Source organism: Ylistrum balloti, unplaced genomic scaffold, assembly GCF_031769215.1.
Source record: "Ylistrum balloti isolate Yb309-2 unplaced genomic scaffold, AGI_CSIRO_Ybal_v1 Utg370882, whole genome shotgun sequence".
Taxonomy (NCBI): Eukaryota; Metazoa; Mollusca; class Bivalvia; order Pectinida; family Pectinidae; genus Ylistrum; species Ylistrum balloti.
The window spans coordinates 489134-515608 of NW_026782502.1; the positions used below are offsets into that span (position 1 = coordinate 489134).

General features: G+C 34.1%; 1 protein-coding gene and 2 pseudogenes across 1 annotated transcript; 2 read left to right on the forward strand and 1 right to left on the reverse strand.

Annotated features, from left to right (window-relative positions):
• The first annotated feature begins 2413 nt into the window (after nt 1–2413).
• Nucleotides 2414–4076, forward strand: LOC132559269 (uncharacterized; annotated as a pseudogene).
• Nucleotides 4077–5033: 957 nt separating this feature from the next.
• Nucleotides 5034–7937, reverse strand: LOC132559271 (uncharacterized; annotated as a pseudogene).
• A 702-nt stretch (nt 7938–8639) lies between these two features.
• On the forward strand, nt 8640–26269 carry LOC132559286 (uncharacterized). Its single transcript, XM_060223900.1, has 13 exons — nt 8640–8692; nt 11091–11222; nt 11833–11937; nt 12363–12720; nt 13401–13478; nt 16450–16584; nt 20525–20643; nt 20885–21002; nt 22003–22149; nt 22378–22498; nt 25029–25141; nt 25675–25820; nt 26138–26269. The coding sequence occupies exons 1-13, from the start codon at nt 8640–8642 to the stop codon at nt 26139–26141; spliced, it is 1629 nt and encodes a 542-aa protein (XP_060079883.1). The 3' UTR covers nt 26142–26269.
• The last annotated feature ends 206 nt before the right edge of the window (nt 26270–26475 follow it).

Genomic DNA, 26475 nt, shown 5'->3' on the forward strand with positions numbered 1-26475 from the left:
GTCCATAATTGCCATATCATGATGGTTAAATACAATAAATAAATATAATAGGGACTACATGTAGCTGTATGGTCATCTATATATCATCTATCATTGTGCATGATGAAAATTTCCGTCGGTAATTACTATAACGAGGGGTCCAGACAGAGGTACTACATTTCACCTCATCTATTCATTTTTTTTACTTTCTGCTGAAATGTTGGTAATTCTGTAGAGAAATTGAATCATAACAATGGTATTTCTGTGGCAAATATTATCGTCATACCATACTGAATTCAAGTTTTGGTCGGAAATCTATGGAGGCTTGAATATAAATTCTGTCCCAAGAGCCAAGTTGTAATGGGAAGTGAAACTCATCTCTTGGAATAAATTTCTTTCCAAAACAATATTTTAAACTATGAACTTATTCAACTATTATGCATGTTGAAAAAGTTTTCGTCGTTAATTACTATTTAGGGGGAAAAAACACAATCCAGGACATTACATTGTGCGTCTATGTAAGTTAGTTCAACCTCTAAAACTGGAAATTATGGTCACACTAGAAAGATAAAATTTCACAAAATAAAAAGTTCATAATTTTACTGATTCCGGGTATTTTTGTAATTTCTACTATATGTTGATATTAACTGATTTTCATAACTCTGTCTGTTTCACATACCTGTTTACTCTCAGGAATAGTCAGCTTCAAAATGATAAAAAAAACATCCGAACAAACTATATCATTACAAGTGTTAGAAAAGTGTACAAAGGTCAGGATGGAGAGGTTGTGACGTCACCTAATCTGCCCAGGAGGCATTATAGCGTTATCTCTAAGTTGAACACTCAGAGTCACTGTTTGGAATCTACGGCGGTAGACGAACCTTTGGATCAACAAAACAGTTATGTTTTATGGAGGAGGGGTATTGTCGTGATGGAAAAAAATTAACGTGATGATGAATAAACACTACAAAATGATCACGTGACTTTTGTACAATCTTCTAAATTACAGGTGATAGACATTACTGACAGTTAGTATATGAGGTTTACCATAACCTATTTCCTCGTTTTGATTCTTTCGAAATGTGGAATGGTTTAGAATATGCTTGACTTTCTGCTAAAATTTACAGATATAGGGAAATAAAAAAAATCATTTGAATTATGATACTAGTGGACCTTTTCGTCTAGATGTTGACTTTTCTTTTGATCACTTTGAATTTTCCTCAGTCGCCTTCTATGTTTAACGTTTAGACACTAAGCATCAATGAAGAGTCCTAGAAGGACGAAACATCTGTATGATGTAGCATTAATGACGAGTCCTAGAAGGACGAAACATCTGTATGATGTAGCATTAATGACGAGTCCTAGAAGGACGAAACAGCTGTATGATGTAGGATTAATGACGAGTCCTAGAAGGACGAAACAACTGTATGATGTAGCATCACTGACTTGTACTAGAAAGACAAAACAGTTGTATGATGTAGCTTCACTGACTTGTACTAGAAAGACAAAACAGTTGTATGATGTAGCATTAATGACGAGTCCTAGAAGGACGAAACATCTGTATGATGTAGCATTAATGACGAGTCCTAGAAGGACGAAACAACTGTATGATGTAGCATCACTGACTTGTACTAGAAAGACAAAACAGTTGTATGATGTAGCTTCACTGACTTGTACTAGAAAGACAAAACAGTTGTATGATGTAGCATTAATGACGAGTCCTAGAAGGACGAAACAGCTGTATGATGTAGGATTAATGACGAGTCCTAGAAGGACGAAACAACTGTATGATGTAGCATCACTGACTTGTACTAGAAAGACAAAACAGTTGTATGATGTAGCTTCACTGACTTGTACTAGAAAGACAAAACAGTTGTATGATGTAGCATTAATGACGAGTCCTAGAAGGACGAAACAACTGTATGATGTAGCATCACTGACTTGTACTAGAAAGACAACACAGTTGTATGATGTAGCATCACTGACTTGTACTAGAAAGACAAAACAGTTGTATGATGTAGCTTCACTGACTTGTACTAGAAAGACAAAACATCTGTATGATGTAGCATTAATGACGAGTCCTAGAAGGACGAAACATCTGTATGATGTAGCATTAATGACGAGTCCTAGAAGGACGAAACAGCTGTATGATGTAGGATTAATGACGAGTCCTAGAAGGACGAAACAACTGTATGATGTAGCATCACTGACTTGTACTAGAAAGACAAAACAGTTGTATGATGTAGCTTCACTGACGTGTCATAGAAAAAAATATCAATATTCCTGAAATAGCTTTTTTTTAACACTTCACATTGTAACATCATGAAAGAGAGTGCATGACATTATTTAATGGCATAAGTCAGTTAATATATATCAAAACCACTGAAAACGCACAAGAGATGTTTAAATACCATATTTATCCGGCAATAAGGCCATGCCTGGTAATAAGCCCACCCATGCCTTTTTCATAGTTTTCAAAAATTTCAAATTCTATGTCCTATATAAACTATATCCCTGAAATAAGCCCGCTCCCAATTATTGATCCAATATCAAACACTGGCCCCTTAGCTTATTGCAGGATAAATACATTATTTAAAGTTGTCTGTTGCTTACAACCTGTTGTTACCTTTTCGCTCATGGCTTATACTATAGCGATATGATAATTATGTAAATATTGCCCCTCACATTAATAATTGATTTTTCCTACAGACGAAAAAGCCCAAAAGTTGAATTGGATAATGAGGTGATGTTCGACAGCGACAAATCTGTTACAAAGGAATTAGCAACACTAGATCACAGCTACAGAAGTACAGACAGTAAAAGTGAAATCGGGTATTTATGAATTATAATGCTTTCAAGTCAAACTAAACTTTTATTTTAGATGAGTAGCAAAGAATGGAGTTTTTAGTGCCAATTTATATGTACCAAGTATATTAAGCCAATGATTTTTTTTTTTTCAAAGTTCGAGACTTGGAAGAGGAGATTGCTTCCATAGAAAAAGAAGTAGAAATGCTTAAGCTGAGAAAACCAAGAATGAAAATACAGGACATCATTCATGACACAGATAAGGTTAGCCTTTAAATAATTATTTTATGCTCGATTCCTCCATACCTAAGGTGAATTTTTAGTATTTTAAAGCATAATGTTTTGTTACTTAGCAACATGAAAGACATTATTTCGCTTTTGGTTTCCATAATATGTTAGTACTATAGTATACGCAGCACATATCTACCATTTGAAATATTTGGATATTGGCCAAGTTACCTTATGGGATACCACAGCATCCATCATCTGCCATTTTATCCTATAAATCCCTTCTTCTCTTGAACCACAAAATCAATTTCCACCAAAATCCTTGGCTAAAGGAGATCAAATTTTGTATAAAGAAGTGTCTGAGCCCTTAAGAGGAAATTTAGCCAATTCTCTAAAATCTTACTTGTTTGGAAGAATATGGTCTTCTCAAAAGTAGGTCACTGTAACCTTGACTTCGACCTTTGACATCCATAAAAGTACGCCGGGTGGGGGACTGTAATTCTTGAATTATCTTCTTTGTTTTGGATATTCACTGGCATATTTTGTTCTGCTTTGCGGTACTCTTTTTATTTATATTGATAGATGTTTCTGTACACTTCACTTCAAGCTGATGTATCTAATGTGTTAGCTGACTTACTGAGAAGAATGTCACCATTTAACTACTATGCAGGATGGACAGTCAATTGCTTTAGCATGGAAGACCAGCAATTAATGACTCTCATGAAATTAAGGCTCAACGGTAGGGATTTAGATTTAGCAGAGAGATTTAACACAAGCCGTGCAACTGTTTCAAATATCATCAATACTTACATTTCTGCTCTACATGAAATTTTATATGATAGTGTCTTGAAAGTATACCTAGTCAGTTAAAATGTAAGGAGTCTATGCCAAAGTATTTTAAAGACTTTAGTTCTGCCAGAATAGCAATGGATGCTACAGAAGTTATTCAAGATGTTCCATCAGACATGAATTGTCAATCTCTTTCCTATAGTAACTATAAAAGTAGGCATACTGTCAAACCTGTAACGTGTAGCTCCAAAAGCAGCATTGGTATATTAATCTGATTTGTACCCTGGATCAACTTCTGATGCAGCCATTATAGAACATTCCAAGTTACTTGATCAACTAAAACCGGGGACATGATACTGGCTGATATGGGTTTCAATATTTTTGAAAAACTACATGCTGGTGTTTCATTAAATATCCCTCCTTTCCTGTCAAACAAAGGTCATTTTACCAAAGAGGAGACAGAACTTTGTTTTAAGATTGGAAGAAGTAGGATCCACGTTGAGCGAGCAAATGAAAGAATAAAGAATTTTGAGATTTTAAATCACATACCAGCACAATACAGGCATTTATCAACAAAACTTTTCAAGTTTGCTGCTGTCTTGTCAATGTTCAGGCTCCATTGTTAAAAGAAATTCCAGATAAATATGAAATTGTCCAGTCTTGAAATGTCGGGTGTAGATCTGTCTGTTTATCTATTTATAATTTAATATTTCATGCACATTCTACTATTTTCTCAGCTGTAAATCTTGAGCTCAGCTATTAAAAGGACATGCAAGCTATTATTTCCATACCAGCATTAGTGATGGGTTATCGGTGGCTTAAGGTTTTTGCTTGCTGTTCTTTAAGCATTAAGCATAAAAAGAATTCACTTAAAACTGTTTTCTCATGAAATAAAGAAGGCAATCAAATTTAACTTCACACATGAGTTTGAGACCATATGGTACTTTATACGTGTACATGTATTTATACATATGTTAAGACATATACAGTAAGTCATGACAATCATTCAATAATTTCTTGTACTCTCGAAATAATAACTATTTATTGTTTCATAACACTTTCACTGGAACATCTTATCTTACTGATCATTTATCTGTTGATCTGTAGATGTACATTATGTACATTTATCTGTAGATGTAAAGAATTTGTTTAGATCTATCTATGGATGTAAAAATATGTTGCAAATAGAGTTGTAGTACAATCTGACATTTTTTAAAATTTAACTGTTTTAATTACAGTGATGGCAAGAACGTGTTGAAATAAAAATCAATCAGAACAGAAATAGTTGGTGTCCACAGTTGATCTTTTGTTATCCTTATCACCTGAAAGTCTTTTGTTGTCCAGACAGCAAGGTTACAACACTGAGTCCCTGTCAGGTACAGCTGGCCCTGTATCTGGTGCCAGTAGTCATGTGACTGTTTTAGCACAATCTTTCCATCATCTGACATTTCTGAAACAGTACACATATTGGACTTAAAACTAAATAACAAATATTGGAATGATAAAAACACTGATCTGAGTAATTTCCATTATGTACCACATATGCATGGTCATATACAGGCTAATATATACAGCCTATGAATCAAATCAATATAAACTTTTGTTAGAAACAGTCGAAAACCGCTGAGAAAGTTTCGAGTACCGGGTAGTCGTCTTTAGAACATAAATTATCTCGGCAAAAGGGAGTCATATATCTGTAACTTGACAGAAATTTAACATGTCAATCTGATACACATCTTTTAAGTGGTTTCCGTCTGAATATCTCCTTAAAATGAACAATTTAGTCTGACTGTTAGCAAAGTTACAGAGCTTTTAAAGAAGTTCTTAGTTACTTCTTACCTAGGAAAAGCTGTTTGATAGATTCACACGCCTCTAATATTGTCTTGTCTCTGGCTGTGTATGGGCATTTCACCTCAACTATGGTGATGACGTTAAGTGGTTTCTACACTGATGATGGATACTCCCATCGTTCTTAAACTCTCCTCGTACAAATCCATCAGATGATGCACTAAGTACCCCAGACTCATGCAGCCATATACCTGTATATAAGAAAAGCATGATCAAATTACTAATTCAGGTACAATTTTATGCCTAGCAAATATTGTGGTTAATAAAAAAAATATTTCAAAATGAAACCTTCTACGTACTGACAGTTAAGTTTAAAGTGTAAGTAAGACTTTTTCATGTGTACTGATCAATACTCCAAAACAGAGGCCAAGGTTGATAACTTTTAATCAAAATATGACAGACTTGATACATTTAATAATGTCAGCCAAAGAATTAGATTACAAATTACAAACTGCATACACATTGGTTTTAAACTTGCCTGTCTGCACCACAGTTACTCCTCCTTTCTTACAATATTCTTCAATCCCATTTTTTTTCATGAGCTACACCCCATTAATAATATACATTAAAACAGGCATAGCTGCAAACTGTGTGAAATAAATGCTAGTAGTGATTCTTCTGAAAAATGTCTTAAAACTCTTATTCATTGAACATGATAATGACACAACATTTTACATGATTAACCTTTCAGTTAGTTACTTTCATACAACACGAATCATTCAGAAAAGAATAAAAATATATCTATATAGTAAATTGTTCTACCTATTTCAATTTGCTGCAACAAGAATTTGTCCAAAATTGGATGCAGTAAAGCGCAGTTTCCTGACTGCTGCCCAAAGGGGATTTTCTCTTTGGCCAATGGTGGCATAGGCTGTCTCTTTCACCTTTTTCTGCGATACAACCAAGTGTTGACTCAACCATGTTTTGGTGTCCTTAGCTGAGAGGTAGTTAGGGTTCATCAGGCAGTCATCCATTAGGGGCACTGGTACTTCCTGAATCCCTGTGTCATCAGCCAGAATCCAATGTAAAGCTGCAATAAAATACTTATATATAAACATAATTAATGAAAGCATTAAAAAGCTTGCAAAAGATGTGTTTCAATGTCTTTCCCAAATATTGCCTTCGTGGTGTATGGTAAAAAGATTTCACATGTATACATGAGATTAACACTCAATGTTAACCCCCCAACCCCACCCACGTAACAGAAAAAAAAAATCCTTAAACTTATGTGAACAGCAATATTGAAGCAAAATTGGTATATTGTGAACATCATTTCAATGGCAGTATTTTAACTGCATATTGCAACATAACCTTTATCAAGTATGCTCTAATGATATAAGTTACACTTATCTTTGAAATCAATTCTTTCAAAAAATATCTACATTAGTTAAATTGCACTTTAATTAAGGAATGACATGTATAAACTCTAAACATATCACATATGAACTTCAAAACCGAACTGATTAAAAAAAACAAAACAAAAAAAACATGACCATGTAGCTAATTACAGTGTAGTTTTTGGAGGTGCTGACTTGGGGTGTTTCATCCAACTTCACTTTACATCAGTTTTACTTCCACTTTTGTAGCTAAAATAAAAAATTAAAAAAAAAGATTAATAAAAAAATCCCACTTTAATTATTATCTACATTTTTGTCACATACGATAAATGTACAAACATACTGAATCCACTTAGTCTTTATTAACTTATCTATTCTTTTAATCATATGCTTACCCAATGCAGCTGCTACATGATGGCATTTATATTCCCCAATCGGGCATTGACGTGATGTTGCCTTAACTGCACCATTGTCTTCATCATCAAGGAAGATCTACAAGGGGAAATATTGAACTAATTATAAAAATCAAATCTGGTTATACAGTTTTTATCAAAAGTTCTGTGTGTCAAAAAAAAACTGGTGATGAAAAATATTTGTCAAAACACACTGACCAATTACTATTGAACCGATATAAATATGTTTTTCTGCCTACAGGAACTATTGTATATTTATGTAGTACTGATCAGCAGATTAATGACCTGATAACATGTATCGGTGAATAAATGTATAGAGTTCCAGAAGGCGATAAAGAAATCACATCTGCCAGTCTGAATTCTAAGTCAGATGTGAAAGAAGTTACATAAAACACCAATATTTATCTGATATATAGTTTTTGCGAACTATAAATAAAACAGCGTAAATCGTGAATTTGAGAAAATACTAATAACTCATCTGAACACTGTATGAGGTGTCTTTCATTGATGCTTGCATGCATGCTGATACCACTCGCATCTCATCGTTATGAAACGAAGCACTCTGCCACTTTCGACAGATGCTTCGCTTTTCCGAGTGAGTTTACTCCGGTCATTGACATAGTTGGCCCAGTAAGAAATTGCACCCTATTGTCAAATTGCCAGTCTAGAACATGTCATGATGGCGTTTCCGTTAATTCCAAGTATTGGATATACTTTAACACTTTGCCAGTCTAGTCCATTATAACAATTCCTTTCACCGTTTCCGATAATGAAAATGAACTAAAGCGCTTGCTGGAAAAGGTATGAAAATGTACTTTCGAACTTTCAGTGAATATCAAATGTTTACTGTATCAAGAAGGAAAATCGATATTAAATCATCTGTGATTGATTTTTAAAAAATATTTTCCTAATTTTTTTTTATATAAAATCAACGGGTATAAAGAATATAAGAACTTTGTTTTTCGTCTTTTTTCAAAAAAATATTGAACGAAATGAAGAAAAAAGATATAACATAATCAAGAGAAAAAAGTCGTCTTCAGTCAATGTCGGGTGTCAAGCTTAGGATCACAATTCTCCTGCAGTTATCTCTCCTTGCACATGCTAGTAATTATTTGTCCGCCAGGTGTCGCCAAAGTTTAAAATGGCGACTGAAACCAATCAACAGGTGTAAACAACTATTTCCAGGTGTTTTTAAAATGGAAAATGATGAAAAAGTTGTGTGATACGTAGTAAAAGAAGGATGTCACTTTCTGCAACTGACAGAAAGGCATATTGGTCAGATCAAAAGGACAGGTAAAAAACAGTTGAGAAATTTAAGTTACGATCGCAACTTGTTGTTTGATCATCGTTAACGGTCACTGACTGAGGTGGCCGATCTTAAGGAAATCTGGGCTGTAAGTCTTTTCACAGGAGTTCGTGTTCTGGGGTTAATATACAAGCTTTAAAATTCCCATTTCACCCTGATTTTTTCCCGTTGGATTTTCTCTATATAATTTACTTGCATTGTTTTGTGTCCCGAGTTACCTGTAGCTTTGACCTAAAATTTCTGTCGTAATAATGATAATTTGATATCCATGTTCATATTTATTGTGCTTTGATTGATGTTTACAGGGCAAAGTCAATAAAAATGTAAATATCAACAACGGCATAATCAATAAGAGTAATGAAATTAAATAATCATTTTAGAGACGGAAATTTTAGGTCTACATATGACTCTTCGTCAGTACTGAGAAGGTAGCCTTATAACGCCACAGGCTCATGTGCTTGTGGACATGAATAGGATTTTTTACTATGAAAAAATATAAACCATTTTATAACTTCCAGATGCTTAGTTTCAAAAACGCAAGATATAATTTTGATAACCCATTCAACCACTACACATTAGTGATTTTGGGACTAATATTTGAGTCCTGGACTCCTGATTTCACTCACATTTTAATTGAACTCGTTAAAAAAAATTGGAAATGGCACTCTGGACTCACCAGAATATATCACATAACAACTATATAGGGCATTCGCAAAAACTGTATGAAAAGCATTTACGATTAGACATTAGAAAACATTTCTTTAGCCATCGAAATTGTAAATTTGTGGAACAGCTTGCTCCAGCATGTTATAAATGCTACTACAGTCAGACAGAAATTTTATTTGATGAACAATATTAATTTAATCGAAATAAATTCACGGAATAGAGCCAGAAGTAATATTAGCAAATTTTTTTCATGAATTGTTAAACTTTATATTGATTAGCAAGCCTGCGTACATCATGTATTGTAACATAAGAGATATTTCTTAGACCTTAAGTCAGGCGAGACGTTTATTTGACCACTTGCTATAAAGAGATACAATTTGTTTCTAATGAGACTTTCCTTAGACTACTAGACACATGAGACTTTCCTCACACCACTAGACACATGAGACTTTCCTCACACCACTAGACACATGAGACTTTCCTCACACCACCAGACACATGAGACTTTCCTTAGACCACTAGACACATGAGGCTTTCCTCACACCACTAGATACATGAGACTTCCCTTAGACAACTAGACACATGAGACTTTCCTTAGACCACTAGTCACACATGAGACTTTCCTCACACCACTAGACACATGAGACTTTCCTCACACCACTAGACACATGAGGCTTTCCTTAGACCACTAGACACATGAAACTTTCCTTAGACCACTAGACACATGAGACTTTCCTCACACTACTAGACACATGAGACTTTCCTTAGACCACTAGACACATGAGACTTCCCTTATACCACTAGACACATGAGACTTTCCTTACATCACTAGACACATGAGACTTTCCTCACACCACTAGACACATGAGACTTTCCTTACATCACTAGACATATGAGACTCACACCACTAGACACCTTTCCTCACACCACTAGACACAAGACACATGACACAAACTTTCCTTGACACCTGAGACTTTCCTCACACCACTAGACACATGAGACTTTCCTTAGACCACTAGACACATGAGACTTCATTTAGACCACTAGACACATGAGACTTTTCTCACACCACTAGACACATGAGACTTTCCTCACACCACTAGACACATGAGACTTTCCTCACACCACTAGACACATGAGACTTTTCTCACACCACTAGACACATGAGGCTTTCCTTAAATCACTAGACACATGAGACTTTCCTCACACCACTAGACACATGAGACTTTTCTCACACCACTAGACACATGAGGCTTTCCTTAAATCACTAGACACATGAGACTTTCCATAGACCACTAGATGCATGAGACTTCCCTTAGAACACTACAGGAATTTTAGTTGGAATTTTTCAAGCGAATCCAGAAGGCTATCTCCAAAATTTTGATGAGTTCCATTGCTAAGACATATACTGGGTCCTCAAAACATGAGTCCTACTAGAAAATCATGAGTTCAGGACTCAAATATCTGTGTCCCAAAAACTGCCACTAGACATAGGAGACTTTAATTAAACACTACATATCTGAGAATCTACTTCATTCAATGACGTAAAGAAAATTGTTGATACTGACTGTTACCAACGCAAACTCTAAATTTTACACTCTTTGGGGAAAAAAATTTGTATTTTTATGAAGAGACATAAGCTCAAGACTCCAGTATACATGTATTCCATTTCAGGACACATGTTATTTCAAATATTAAATTTCCTTCATGTCATTCCAGTTTAAATAGGATACGTTCACGATTAAGTGACAGAGACTCTCCTAAACGCCTGCGAGAGTCCCCCGTATATCAAAGAGATCACTCTCCTTATGGCAAATACAGGAAGCCTACCTCACCAGCGTACCTGCCAAGGTTTGTAGAAACCAGTTTTAGTGCTCAGTTAGATATAGACCTGGACTTTTTAACATTCCCAAAAATCATTTTGTTTCTTTTCCTGCACTTAAGGTAATTTGTATATATATTATTATATATAATATAGATATAAAAACTTTAAAGACCATCTTGAACTTATGACTCATCAGATTTCTTTTTGAAAAGACAATGTAATGGCTTCATGATTGATGTTGTGTCATCAAACACATCATAATAGAAAACAAAATGGCCAAATTTTACCGTAACCTGTCGAGACTTGATTTCATAATTTTGATCAATTGATTTTGTTTCTTTTCAAACAGAATTGTATCAGATGATTATAACTGATCTATAAGCAGTACATTGAAGGTGTCACCTGCAAACATTAATGAATATGTATAGTATAATATTACAGCTTTCAGTTAAATCTTCTACACTATATGGGTGACTACTCATGAATTTAACTTTTCCATATTAAAGTTGAAAATTATTTTTATTTTTATTTGAATTTTTTTTTCTTTCACGAATAACCCTTGACTGTATAAAAGGTGAAGGCTAAGTATTGTACATACTGATCAGTTAACTGATTTGATGTTGGGTATGTTTTTAGACTTGACCGTCATGATCGGACACCTCAAGGTTACAGAGATGACCGTGTTAGAGGTAGTAAATATGGAATTATTCCCCCTGTGCACCATCGTGAGAAAAACAAAAGGTTTGTTATTCTCATTTAAACTTTGACACCTTGTTCTAAATTGATATTGTAAACGGATTTGTTACAATAAATTCACAACGAGAACTAAAATTTTGTCCTATTTTCTTCCTACTCTTTATTAAATTTGTTATATAAAACTTCTCTTTTTCATTAGATTTTGGAATGTGACTCGAGACAAATTTTACATAAAGTATGAATATAACAGGGCAAAAATAAACTAAAAAAAAAAAATATTCCGTTTCAACTTCAGATAAAATGTTTCTACTAGGATTTTTGTTTTAATATAAAGAATTATAAATGCATTGGCACAAGTCTCTAATTTATCATCCTTAATTATTTGTTAATTTTTTATTTTGAATTTGTTTTATGTCAATTTGAAGGAATTACAGGGAAAAATTGATGTCTGCTTTTTTTATTTTGTTTAGCCCGGCCGTAGACTATGACAGTTGGGGAGAGGAAAGTGATGATGAAGATGACAACTACCACCAACAGCCACAATATTATATGCCCCAACCTCTTCCATATGGATACCCAACCTATGTACCCCCTGGAGGGGGCCCCCAGCCTGTGGTGTTTGGACCCCCTTTCCCTATGTATTATCCCCCTCCCCCGCAGTACCGTGGAAAAAACAGACGCAGTAAAGACAAACGCCGACAAAGATCACCAGAACACAGTAAATCATATAGAAATGAACCTCCTCTTCACCACTCAATACCAGGACATGACCCCTTCTCTACACGGCGAGAACCATCAGTCAAGGATGATGTCCTGAAACGCTATAAGGTTTGTCTCAGTTTAACATTTTGTTATGTAATATAATGTTTTTCTTTTAAATTCAAATAGTCTGAAATTTCAGCATCAATTTATTTTAGTTCTTATCTGTACAGTTGCAGAATTAGACCTGATTGAAAAAAACTGGTCAGTAGTGGCCAGCCATTTCTTATACATTATCTGACAATTTTCTCGGGTTGGTAGTTTTGCATATCTGAGTTTGGAAGGAATGTCTGTTGCTTCATCAAGAGAAAAATTGGGAAGCAGAGTATAAGGAATACTTCTCTATGGTAATGTCAAAGAAAATAGGTTGAACAACAGCCTCATAAAATATACAGAGCAAATTGTATTTTGGAACATTGCATGTTGTCAAACATCAGTGATAATGAAAATCTGATACATATGTCCTGAAATGTTCTTTTTATGGGGAATTTTGAAAACTCATGCCACTCCATGGTGGCATATATTGGATATTAATGAGACTCATCAAAAGTCTTGAAATATTAAGTTCTGAAATCTCCCTAAAATTTTATAAAAAGTTCTTTCCAGTGTATATACAGCAGATCCCTCTAGACAAATAGCAGCATGCTACAAGTGATTAATTAAAAAAATCAAAAGTGAATCTACATCAGTCAACTGATGGTGAGTTCAAATCATTCAGGGAAACCATTTGTCTATATTTCATTTGACAGTATATACACCCACGCGACAGTCCATTTACTCCCCCGGCTGGCGAGTCTTTAGTAGAACAAAGATACAGAGGAGATATTGTAAGTATGAACAGTAAAATCCTGACGTTTTAGATGTTAGATGATGTAGGGGTTTATTTTTCATTTTATTTGCAGCTTTTGTACAAATTATTGTGAGAAAATAAAACCAGTTCGATTGAGATCTTGTGTAATTATGTTCTAGCTAGAATTCTTCATTACATTGAGAACTATCTTCTTTTAGCTGCAAAAAGCTGGAATACTACCTAAATAGAAATGTCTTTGAAAAGAAATTTGCTTTAATGGAATCAACATCTAGTCAATCAAATATTTTGTAAGAATATTTTTTTTTTTTTTTTTTTTTTGAAAAAGTAACATTGCAAAAAGTTAAAAAAAAAAACACACAAAGTGTTGAAATATAAGTAATTAAAGTTCTTGAGTTAATTTTCCTGAAACAGCTTCAGATTTTAAAAAAATCTTGTTGTAGTGTTTAATCATTAAAATTAGATATGTGGCTTGAGGTGTGAAACTTTCCATTCATTTGATAAGCCTAATGGTTGACTTAAAATTTAGATTGAAAATGTATACTCCCATGAGATACTGAAAAATTTTAACAATATAGATTACTAGAACATCAATGTTGTGCTCATGGGTGATATCTACAAAACATATTTTTAAAAAAGTTTGCAAATTTATTTCATTGGAACCTTTAAGTTCAATTTCTGTATCTTTTTTTAATTTCTCTATTCATAGAAGTTTTTCCTCACCTTTTAAAAATAATGTTGCGAAATACTCAGCACCCTTCGAGTGTTAGAAAGACCTTACATGGTTTCATGTAATTTTATCACTTGTTGTTAGTTTAAGAACTGTTTGAGAACCATGCTGGCTCAGGATCTCTGTTATACAGGTAAATAGAGCCTTGGAGGATTGATAAGATTTTATGTCTGAAACCAGTCAAATGGCTGACCGTCGGCCATCAAATTTCTGGCAACATGCAGATTTGTTCAACATTTGATTTTAGAATAAAGCAAATTACGTGTACAATGTACATAAGAAAGGTCTATTTACGAAAGAACAGACAATATTGCTGTTTACAGGCTGATAGAATTATGGTTTCTAAAAAAGATACTTTGACAAAGTGCCACCTATTTAAAAGTTGGTTATCTCCCTTTGCTAGGATGACTGCTGTGTCCAACATCCTCCATAAATGGAGAGTATTTACCTTATTGAAGAAATGTTTTATGTAATATTTTAACAGATATGCTATTTGGCTTTAAAGTGTTATGCTATGTCTCATTCAAAACCTTCTTTATTTAATATAGCTGCTAAATGCTGAGCTAGCTTTATTTAAAATTATGGAATCTTGAAGTTTTTTTTACTTCAGCTCGAATAAGTGTTTGAATCTTTTTGTTAGTACTTAACCCTGTGTGTGGTTAACAATGCTAATTTGGTCCTGAAGCAGTCTTAGTTCACTGTCAGTATTGATACTGGTTGTTATGGATACCTAGATCATGGTCATTATGGATACCTAGGTCATGGTTGGTATGGATACCTAGATCATGGTTGGTATGGATACCTAGATCATGGTTGCTATGGATACCGAGATCATGGTTGTTATGGATACCGAGATCATGGTTGTTATGGATACCTAGATCATGGTTGGTATGGATACCTAGATCATGGTTGCTATGGATACCTAGATCATGGTTGCTATGGATACCTAGATCATGGTTGCTATGGATACCTAGATCATGGTTGCTATGGATACTAAAGAAACTTAAGGATGTCTTAAGATTTTATTTCAGTTTTTTTCCTTTTTGACATTCTTTACTATTTTAGTTTATTTAGATCTGAATATTTTCAGGAAGTGAAACCTGGAATTCTCTTATAAATGACCTTCCTTATTGGTTATGGAAATTGTTTTCCCTGATACAAATCTTACTTCATCATTTCCTGCAATTATTGTCCTTATTAACAAACACAAAACAATGAGATAGCTCTTTTAATATAATTATATAAATAATTCTTGATCAAATCTTCAAGGTGGATTTTGAAAAAGATCAAACTGTACACTACTTGATGGTCTTTCTATGTATACAGCCACTGTATATCCTGTTGACTTCCCCTACAGAGTTAATACCATTTTTCAACATCTTTTCTGGGCTGGTAGATTTTGTATTTGTAGGGTGAGTGCTAAAATGTGGCTATTTCTGCAGAATAGTGTTTGAAGAATGGAATTGTACAGTCACCTTTTATAGTACTGAAACACTTATATGTAAATAATCAGCTGTGAAGATACAAGTAAACTTACATGTAATCAGTGTGATTTCAAGCTTTATTGAACATCATTTGTGAGACATCTCTGTAAATTTGCATTCATAGTCAGTCTTGTTGACTGAGGGTAACGTGGGGGTTGAATTTTTTTGGAGGAGTCCGGGAGGTAGTCTGGGAAAGGATGACAGCGGTACCGGTCTTTAGAAAAAATAGACTGACAAATACATTGTAAAACAATGGAACTAAATTCAGTGTTATATTCATTACTTTGGTATTCAATGGAATTTCTGACACTTTTCATCAGCTGCACATGATTACTATATTCTTGAATTGTTCTGATATCAGATGTGGTCCCTTTTCTATAGTAGAGTCTATTGGAGTGATCTGTAGCCAATGGAATGTGGTGTTACATTTGAGTTGTCTGTAGCCAATGGAATGTGATCTTACATTTGAGTGGTCTGTAGCCAATGGAATGTGGTGTTACATTTGTTTTAGTAGCATGCAGATATTTAAGGAATTAAACTTTTTGTGTCTAATTTGGGAATTAAACTAGCCTAGGGTGTTAAAAGTAATACATGACATTGTATAATGACGTTGAAATGGTCTTCAGCCAATGGACTGTGGTTTTACATCTATTGATGTGCTTTTCAGCCAATGGGATTTGGTTTTGCATCTCTTGATGTGGTCTCATAGCCAATGGAATGTGGCATTACATATTTGGTGTGAAAATTTCATCAGTCAATCATTTTACTGTTTTCAGGATTCGTTGAATTATTTTTACTTCACTGACCACCCATTGTTTGCGGAGGACACGGTTGATTGGTTGACTAACGACCTCCTGGAGGACATTATTCCTGACCTTCTAATTGAGACTTTTACTGACTTTTCTAAATTGGTTTGTACCCAAATTAAACCAACTCACTCAGTAATCTTGGAATGGCTTATAGCTTAAACATGTGTTTAATCTTTCCTGGTGAACTGTCTAAACTCTAAATTAGCTAGCTCCTGTCTCACAAAAATCCGAAAATAAGATAACCTTTTTATAACAACTGCATCGGCCATAGATACATAAATGTATATGATTTGATGATAAAATAAATGCTTTGAATTTACAAATGAAATGAAAAAAAACATTAAAACTAAAGCTTATAATTTGATTTTGAAAAATTTGAAGAAGACTATTGTTGTGATTTGAGCAAGCTTATATAACACAGTTCTTTCATAATCATTTCTGACTTGTCTTTTACTAACGCTTGTCAATTATATCTATACACCCTATACATACTTATACCAGTTATCTTGAATACACCTTTCATATCAAAGATATAATGTAAAATCATATGTTTTTGTGGTGCTGAATTTTTGCGGTTTTTCAAAAATTTACTATGTCATTAACACTTGATTTTGAGGATAAAAAAATCTACTTATACTAATTTAACAGTTTGTGGAAAAATGAATTCGTGGATTTAGAGTACACAGGAAATCAATTCAAATGAATCTCATTTAAAAGTAAATGACTTTTTAATGAATACTTGTCCTATACTAGATGGTGAATTATGTATTTTTGTTTGGTTTAAATTTTGTGGTTTTACAAAATCTAAAAATTTCAACCTTATGAATTCTACTACTTGCAAAATCAGTACATGTTTATTTTTTTTATCATTTTATTTACATATAAATTTGTGTATGAAGAGTAAATACAAATTTAACAAAAATAAAAACTCCACAAAACATGACAATTTTACAGTAACTAGGTAATTGCTGACTGACAGATCTTTAAATTACTAACTATCCTCATTCTAAATTAATTATCCTCATTCTAAATTAATACCAAACCACCGTTTAAACCTGATATATTCTGTCTTATCTCATTAATACATTGTATAGCCATGGCACTGTGCATGTTGCTTGATTGATGGATACTTACATGTAGATAAATTCATTATATACCTTTATAAAGAATTGCTGAATGCTGATCCTAAACAATCTAATAGCTTTATCTTTTCATTATCAGTTATAGAATCTTTGATCAAATTTCAGGGACACTTTGCTTTTCAGAGATATTTGTGGTTTTTTCCCCGTTTCATTCCTAATGCATGTGGTCTGACACTGTAGTGTTGTGCTTCTGAAAATTCATTTCTGTTGTAGAAAACAGTGACAGCCTCCATATTAAGCATTGAATGTAATATAACATTAAAGTTTATTATTTTTAGAAGTTCTTGACTTTTCACCCTTTTTTTTAATGGTGACAAAAAAAAATTGTGAAAAAAATATACATAAATGTATATATATACATATATATATATACATATATATAAATATTATAGTGTTATTAATTGTTAATTTGCTCTCTTTAATTGTACCTATGTAATTATGATAACCTGCGAGGCATTCCGAATATGAAGGTGCATATTGGCTACTTAAGATATCAATATTGACCAATTCTGGTCGAAATTTTGCATAGGCTGTAAAATCCATACATATGCAATATAATGAAAATTAATTAATATAAATGTACGTTGAAAGCAGACCATGTACAAGAGAACTATAATCAGCTGTAAAACAGCCATTGAAAATTGCATCTTGTATCATTGAGATTTTGGTAAGCTATGAAATTTTCGAAGGATTTAAAAAAAAAAAAAGTTACACTGTACAAACTGTATACTGCCAGCTTACATATATAAGGAGTAGCCTTATTGGTTTTTGTCCTACAGAGATTGCACTGAAATATAGCTGTACTAATGGTAGTTTCTGTATGTCATTAATAATATAAGTAATTATTACATTTTTGTTTTTACACTGCATTTTCGTTAGTTGAGACACGGTTACATATTCTGTGAATTTTATTGATATTTCAATGTAAACTGCATAATTTCTCATATTGCACCGCTTTGTTCTATTTTCAATAAAAGAGATATTCTTTTTACATCACATATTTTTAACCAATCAAAAATAGTATTTCTTCAGTGCCCGTCATTTTTGATTGTAAACATGGAGGCAGACGGCTGGCAAGATGTCCGAGGAGAAGCTTCATAAATATGAGATTGACGGTTAAAAATTCAAATAAAATATAATAAACAATGACTGTTCTATTACCGGTTTAATACGGGAAACCAGCCTTAGTCGATATTTCTTTTTGTACTCCATAAATTCTCATATCAAATAATAGTGCAATATTTGTAAAGCATTGCTTATGCATGAATTCATTATTTTCATTTTGGTTATTTGTTCAAAGTTGATAATGCACTAAAATTTGATTGCTCCATATTAAGCATATATACAGTATGTCTCCCTCACATGACACAGATTCACTTTTCACTGACATACGGACCCTATATATCAGTTTAATTTATAAAGGATTTGGTGATAGAACCAATGCCGATCAGATTTGTAGGTAGAATAGAGGATTTGTTTACTCCTCCGCTGGATACCAGAAAGTATGCACAGTGATTGTGCAATAGAGGAAATCAAGTTAGGGAATCAGTTACAACAGCTTCACAGTAAGTTGATTCATTTTGAACCATCAACCAGTTTCGCCCTCTCCGGGATCCATCAGGTCCTGATCAGCTTACTCGGATTGATTCCCTAACCATGATTTATAAAAGAACATCTCGTGGTAGACTGGTAGGCAAATATCTTAAAGTATAATCACTGACATCTTATTTAATGGATAAACTACGTGATATTTTTGTGTATAACACATAATATACATATGTATGTAATTAAAAACCTGTTAGGTCAGGTTTGGATAATGTAATGATGTCACTCATCCACAAGTGGATATTGTGACAAAAAAACAATGGAGGTTCTAGATATAGTACTGAAACAACCTGTTAACTTTGAAATGACCGTTTTCAAAAATATTTTCCTGAATAATTGAAAATCTGATAAAAGGATATTAAACCTGATTCCATCGAATGTGTAAATTATAAAATACTTTGGAAATTTTTCATTTTAGCTTGTCAAAGTCTTGCTGAAATCGAAATGTCTAGGTCACTTTTCATCAATAACATATCAGATGGAAACACATGTTAATCCTTAAAACTGGGATAAGTTTTGATAGCGTTTGATTTCAGTAGTTTTAAGCTTATCTGCTTTAGCAGTGCGTGCTCACTAATCATATGCTAGCTGTCTTAGATAGGAATATTTCCTAGAAAATCATAGATTAGGTCACCCTTACTACAATGAACTTATCACACAGCTGTATATACTAAGTTCTGCTGCCTTATGTACACCTTCATGTACTGCATGTCACCAATTTGTGGTAAATTTAAAAAAAAAAGGAAAACACATTCATAGAATTTTTGTGCTTGGAATAATTATGTAGACTATACCTATAATATATATCAGAATAACTTGTTGCACTTCCTGTAAACAATCTTTCTCGATAAAGGAATGTACTTACCTGGTACATATATACCTGGTATGTGAATCATCTTTTAGAGATAAGATATTGGTGGGCTTGAATGACTTTTTTATATAGAAATACCATTAAAGAATTATTTTGTAATTAATTCAAAACTGTAATTAGATGTTAAAAGTTACAAAATGTAAAACAATAGATACAGGTATAATGTTCATTGTTTATGTAGCAAGTTTGTCTAAATGTCAAGGTCACTATTGATAATCAAAAGTCAAGCCAGGTACAAATTTTGTTTGGTTCACATTAGCATGCTTCTGACTTTACTCAGAAGTCTAAAATTTTGGACAAAGATACGTATCAACTTCAAAATAAATTTATACTTTTACTGCACATATTACTTGTCTTTTTATTTTTAACCACTCGCGGAATAATTGAGATGTTTAATGCAAATATAAAGCATTGTGTCTCACAGACTCCCAGTCATCCACTTCATAGTGTGTCTAGCAATCTGGCTGAAGAGATTGGAAGTGAGGCTGTACAGGATGAAATCGAGGCTGTGGTGAGGGAGGCCGTCAATGATATGGTGAATGAGTAAGTAGTAGAAGCTTTATATGACTGTTAATTCAAGTCTAAAAAGATCCAGATTTTAGAGGCAAACAAGTAAACAACATAATTATAGGATAACATTTACGATTTGAATTCAGGAGTTGTAGACTTGTTTTAAAATTATGATGATGATGTTGAATTTAAATACAATAAAATTTTGAAAAATCTAGTACAAAATTGAAATTCATTTATATATCATGAGCTAAATGTTTGCCCTTAATTTCAGTCACATGGGCAGTAAGAGTGGAGAGGATTGGTTGTCAGCCATCATAAATGACCGGATAGCTAACAGCGTGTATGACGACCTTTTTGATAATTATGTTGACAACATTAAGGATGAACTGGTAATTACTGTGAAATCCTATATCTCTGTGAGGCTCGATTTTCATAGTATCAAACTATTTCCGGGACCACTTGATTTAATGGATAAATATAGCTTGATAACTTGATGGAGAGTGCTTGTGATTTCATCGAAAATAAATCCCAAACGAAAATAATTGATTTCTTGGTATACTCATAGTTATACTTAACGATGTAACTTGTTTGTTATCGGTACAAATATGTCATAGCTTCAAATTTATCATATGATTTGCGACATCACTAGAGAAAAAGATATTGTCAGTTAGGATATCACCAATATAGATTTTGTATTAGTCTTGTGAAATTCTGTTTTCATCAATGTTTAAAAGATTATCTAAGTTGTGATAAACAGAATCTGGCATTTGTTTCTGTTTTTGATATAATGAGGTTTATGAAACTTGTTATGTTTCTGTTTACCTCGTTGGAGGCTCAGTAAATTCAAATGCTTTATCATTCTGAATATGAAAGGACATTGGTGTAAGATCTTTTGTGTCCAGTTTATACCTTCCAGGAATTTTATTTGCATATATTAATGAAAGACGGCTAAATGCATGTAATTGTAAGAACCTATGATAAAACTTATTATATCCATGGTAACAGATTTCCAATAGCTGGACAGTCTGAAATTTTTACTTTCTGTGTTGATGAGAGAAATTGAAAATAATTCTATTTACAGATAAGAGAGAATTAACATGCTGTAAATACATATATATATATAAGTATATATTTTGACATTCATTATAAGTGAAAGATTAAACAATTTTTTTAATTTCAGTATAAGCCAAAAACTTAAACAAATTTTTGACTTTCAGTATAGATAAAAAAAATTGATCAAATTTTGACTTTCAGTATAGATAAAAAAAATTGATCAAATTTTGACTTTCAATATAAATAGAAAAATTTGATCAAATTTTAAATTTTCAAAAAAATCAAAGATTTCTTAATTTTAGTAAAAATAAAAAGACAATTTGATTTGCCTTGTAGATCACAGCTATTATACAGGAGGTTGTCATAGAAGGCTACTTGGAAGATGAGATCATTGAAGTAGAAGTAGAAGAGGAGTCGGCAGAGATTGCACATGACATTCTACACCGCTTTGATTCCAAACTGATGAGGAAGGAACTGAAAGAAGTAAACATTGGTTATATCCAACACAAGTTTGACAATATTTGACGCACAATTCCAACTGCTTGGCCATGCCTAATATGCTTTGAAATTTTAAATTATCTTTTATATCTTCAGAAATATTTGAAATTAAAAACTCACATGAAAAAAATTTGAATTTTACTATTTGAAAGTCAGAAACACAAACATGTTATTGATATTGAAGTGTGTTATAATGTGTAATGTTTGTTTCAGGTGTCCAAGAAAGCTGGTGATAAATTAATGGATCTGTTTATTGGTGAACAACTTTTATTACTGGTGGCTAAACAGGGCAAAGTTTGGGGCGAAAATGACCACTACAACAAAATTATGGATGGTAAGTATGTTCAAGGACACTTACATCATTGACCACTACAACAAAATTATGGATGGTAAATATGCTCAAGGACACTTACATCATAGAAAATGACCACTACAGCAAAATCATGGATGTAAATACAATCTGGGACATATACATAGAAGAAATTTTCCTGATATTTAGAATTATATGTCCCTGCTGAAACTCACTGTATGTCTTTAGAGGCTACTGACTGTAGGACAATAACTGCAGGTTCGAGGCAGTATTCAATATCTTGTGCAGGCATCTGGGAGGCGAAAAATTGGTCTGCTATATTTCACTACATGATCATAAGATGCAATAAAAAAACTGCCTCCTTGGGAATCCTCGGTTTTATTCTTTGTCTTCTACAAATGGGACAATGAAGGAACCAAACCAGATGTACATTCTGCCTCCATCATGTCGGATCTTTTCCTTTCCTTCCTGGTGATCTCTCTTTCTTTGCTTTGTCTCCATTCTAGGTGTTGCTCATGATACCCAACCTCAAATGACGTTGTTTGTTGCAAGGAGATTAAATTCCCTGCAAAGAAAAGGGAAATAATTTTCATGAATTTTATTTTAAATCGGTCAAATACTCTCATGAATTGTCTCCCTTATTTTCTTTCTAATTTTCCAGGGGGAGATATTGTTGATTTCTTGGATTATCTTGAATCACAAGTTTATAATTTATTTTCTGTAATCGATAAATTATTAAAATCTGTACTAGAACTATAAACCAAACAACAAAACAAAATATAGTACAAGGATACCCCACCTCAAAATGACCCTGTATGTCCATGGACATATGAACCACCACCTAGTACAAGGATACCCCACCTCAAAATGTCCCTGTATGTCCATGGACATATGAACCACCACCTAGTACAAGGATACCCCACCTCAAAATGACCCTGTATGACCATGGACATATGAACCACCACCTAGTACAAGGATACCCCACCTCAAAATGTCCCTGTATGTCCATGGACATATGAACCACCACCTAGTACAAGGATACCCACCTCAAAATGACCCTGTATGTCCATGGACCTATGAACCACCACCTAGTACAAGGATACCCCACCTCAAAATGACCCTGTATGTCCATGGACATATGAACCACCACCTAGTACAAGGATATCCCACCTCAAAATGACCCTGTATGTCCATGGACATATGAACCACCACCTAGTACAAGGATACCCCACCTCAAAATGACCCTATATGTCCATGGACATATGAACCACCACCTAGTACAAGGATACCCCACCTCAAAATGACCCTGTATGTCCATGGACATATGAACCACCACCTAGTACAAGGATACCCCACCTCAAAATGTCCCTGTATGTCCATGGACATATGAACCACCACCTAGTACAAGGATACCCCACCTCAAAATGTCCCTGTATGTCCATGGACATATGAACCACCACCTAGTACAAGGATACCCCACCTCAAAATGACCCTGAATGTCCATGGACATATAGACCACCACCTAGTACAAGGATACCCCACCTCAAAATGTCCCTGTATGTCCATGGACCTATAGACCACCACCTAGTACAAGGATACCCCACCTCAAAATGTCCCTGTATGTCCATGGACATATGAACCACCACCTAGTACAAGGATACCCCACCTCAAAATGACCCTGTATGTCCATGGACATATGAACCACCACCTAGTACAAGGATACCCCACCTCAAAATGACCCTGTATGTCCATGGACATATGAACCACCACCTAGTACAAGGATACCCCACCTCAAAATGACCTGGGCTATCCATGGACCTATAAACCACCACCTAGTACAAGGATACCCCACCTCAAAATGACCTGGGCTATCCATGGACCTATAGACCACCACCTAGTACAAGGATACCCCACCTCAAAATGACCTGGGCTATCCATGGACCTATAAACCACCACCTAGTACAAGGATACCCCACCTCAAAATGACCTGGGCTATCCATGGACCTATAAACCACCACCTAGTACAAGGATACCCCACCTCAAAATGACCTGGGCTATCCATGGACCTATAAACCACCACCTACAAGGATACCCCAACTCAAAATGACCCATTATGTCCATGGACCTTTAAACCACGACCTAGTACAAGGATACCCCACCTGAAAATGACCTTTATGTCCATGAACCTATAAACCACCACCTAGTACAAGGATACCCCACCTCAAAATGACCTGGGCTATCCATGGACCTATAGACCACCACCTAGTACAATGATACCCCACCTCAAAATGACCCTGAATGTCCATGGACCTATAAACCACCACCTAGTACAAGGATACCCCACCTCAAAATGACCCTGAATGTCCATGGACCTATGAACCACCACCTAGTACAAGGATACCCCACCTCAAAATGACCCTGAATGTCCATGGACCTATGAACTGCACAGCAAAACAAAATGTTGGTCAGAAATCTTGAATGGCCTTCAAATGTTTTGTCGTATTGAATTCACTATGAATGAATAAGTAAGACCTGGTATGTATTTTTGTTGTAGATTTCATCCTTAATAGACTTCTGGAACAGTATTACTTTGTCAGGGACGAGAGACAAAAGACGCTGGCATCCAAACCAATGAAAAAATTACACGAAAAAGCTGTTTCTGATGTGGTAAGGGCTTTCAGATGTTGTCTCCTGGTTACATTTTGATGTGAATAGGTCTTTGTGTAAGATTATCGAGTATAAGACAATTTATTATTCAACTCGTTATAATACCATAATAAAAATTCTAAGACTTTAACATTGCAGTTGGGCATATAGTGATACCATGTCTGCGCTGTCTAGTTACAAATCGTATGTGTAGAGAATGTCTCATCATATTTAATCTTTAGTTTCATAACAATGCCTCCTTCACCTTATCACGTTCTTGTTTGTAAAAGAGAATTTATATTATTAGGGCATTTTCTAGTTTTTTAAAGATATATAATTTCCCATTAAATATGTTCTGGATTATAAGGAGCCCACTACAAATCATGTTCTGATACAAATGATATTGACCATATTGTCTAGATCTAGCCAAGTTGGACACAGATTCTGTTTACAGTGTCTTTTATATGTACTTTAGATTTGAATCTCAGTCGAATTGATAGCAATAAATGTAGTTTGATTGCTGTTCCATTATATGTGTTTCCCTCCTGTTACAGGCTTTAGATGTGCTGTTACAACAAATGCACGCCTCCCTTGATGAGGATCTTGCAGATGTTGATGAATATGAACGAGGGGTTGATGGCAATCAGTCTTCACCAGCTACGCCCATCATACCAGTACCATCAACAAGGATACCTCTCAGGTGAGAGATTGTCCCAAGCAATAGTGTAACCTACTGAAATAACTGTAGGTTTTAGTTTGCAATAAAGTTCGTGGAAATTATTGTGTAAAGACCCATTTCTCTGCAGTAACTGATTATTGTACACCTTCTTTAAAGAAAATAAATTTTTATGTCATTGCATTCTTTCAGAGAAGCCAACTGCTTCTTCATAATTTTATCAGCATAATTTTAACATGATTTTTTATCTATCTTTTTCATAGAAATGGCAGTCAGAGATAAGTTATGCAGAAATTTGTATTCTTGTTATTTTTTTGAAATTTTTTTTTTTTTTCTTTCAGCTGATGAAACGGAAATATTTTCAGTGATCAACTTGATGATACATATCTGTAATATGTGGAATTTCCGGAGATGGTGCTCAGTTTATATTATAATCTGCCACGCCTCAGTAGACGGTGCTTTGGACATCAATATTATTCTCCATGATAGAAGGGATTGTTATAAAAAGTATTTATACATCAATAACAGCCCCTCACACACAAACACCAATGAAAAAGCCTGGAAGCTGAGAGCAAGATTTTCATCTGTTTGTAATTGTTTTTAAAACTAAGGGTAGCCATTCTTTGTAAAACTGAAATTAGCAGTATCAACAACGAAAACATTTTCATTGTTCTGTAGT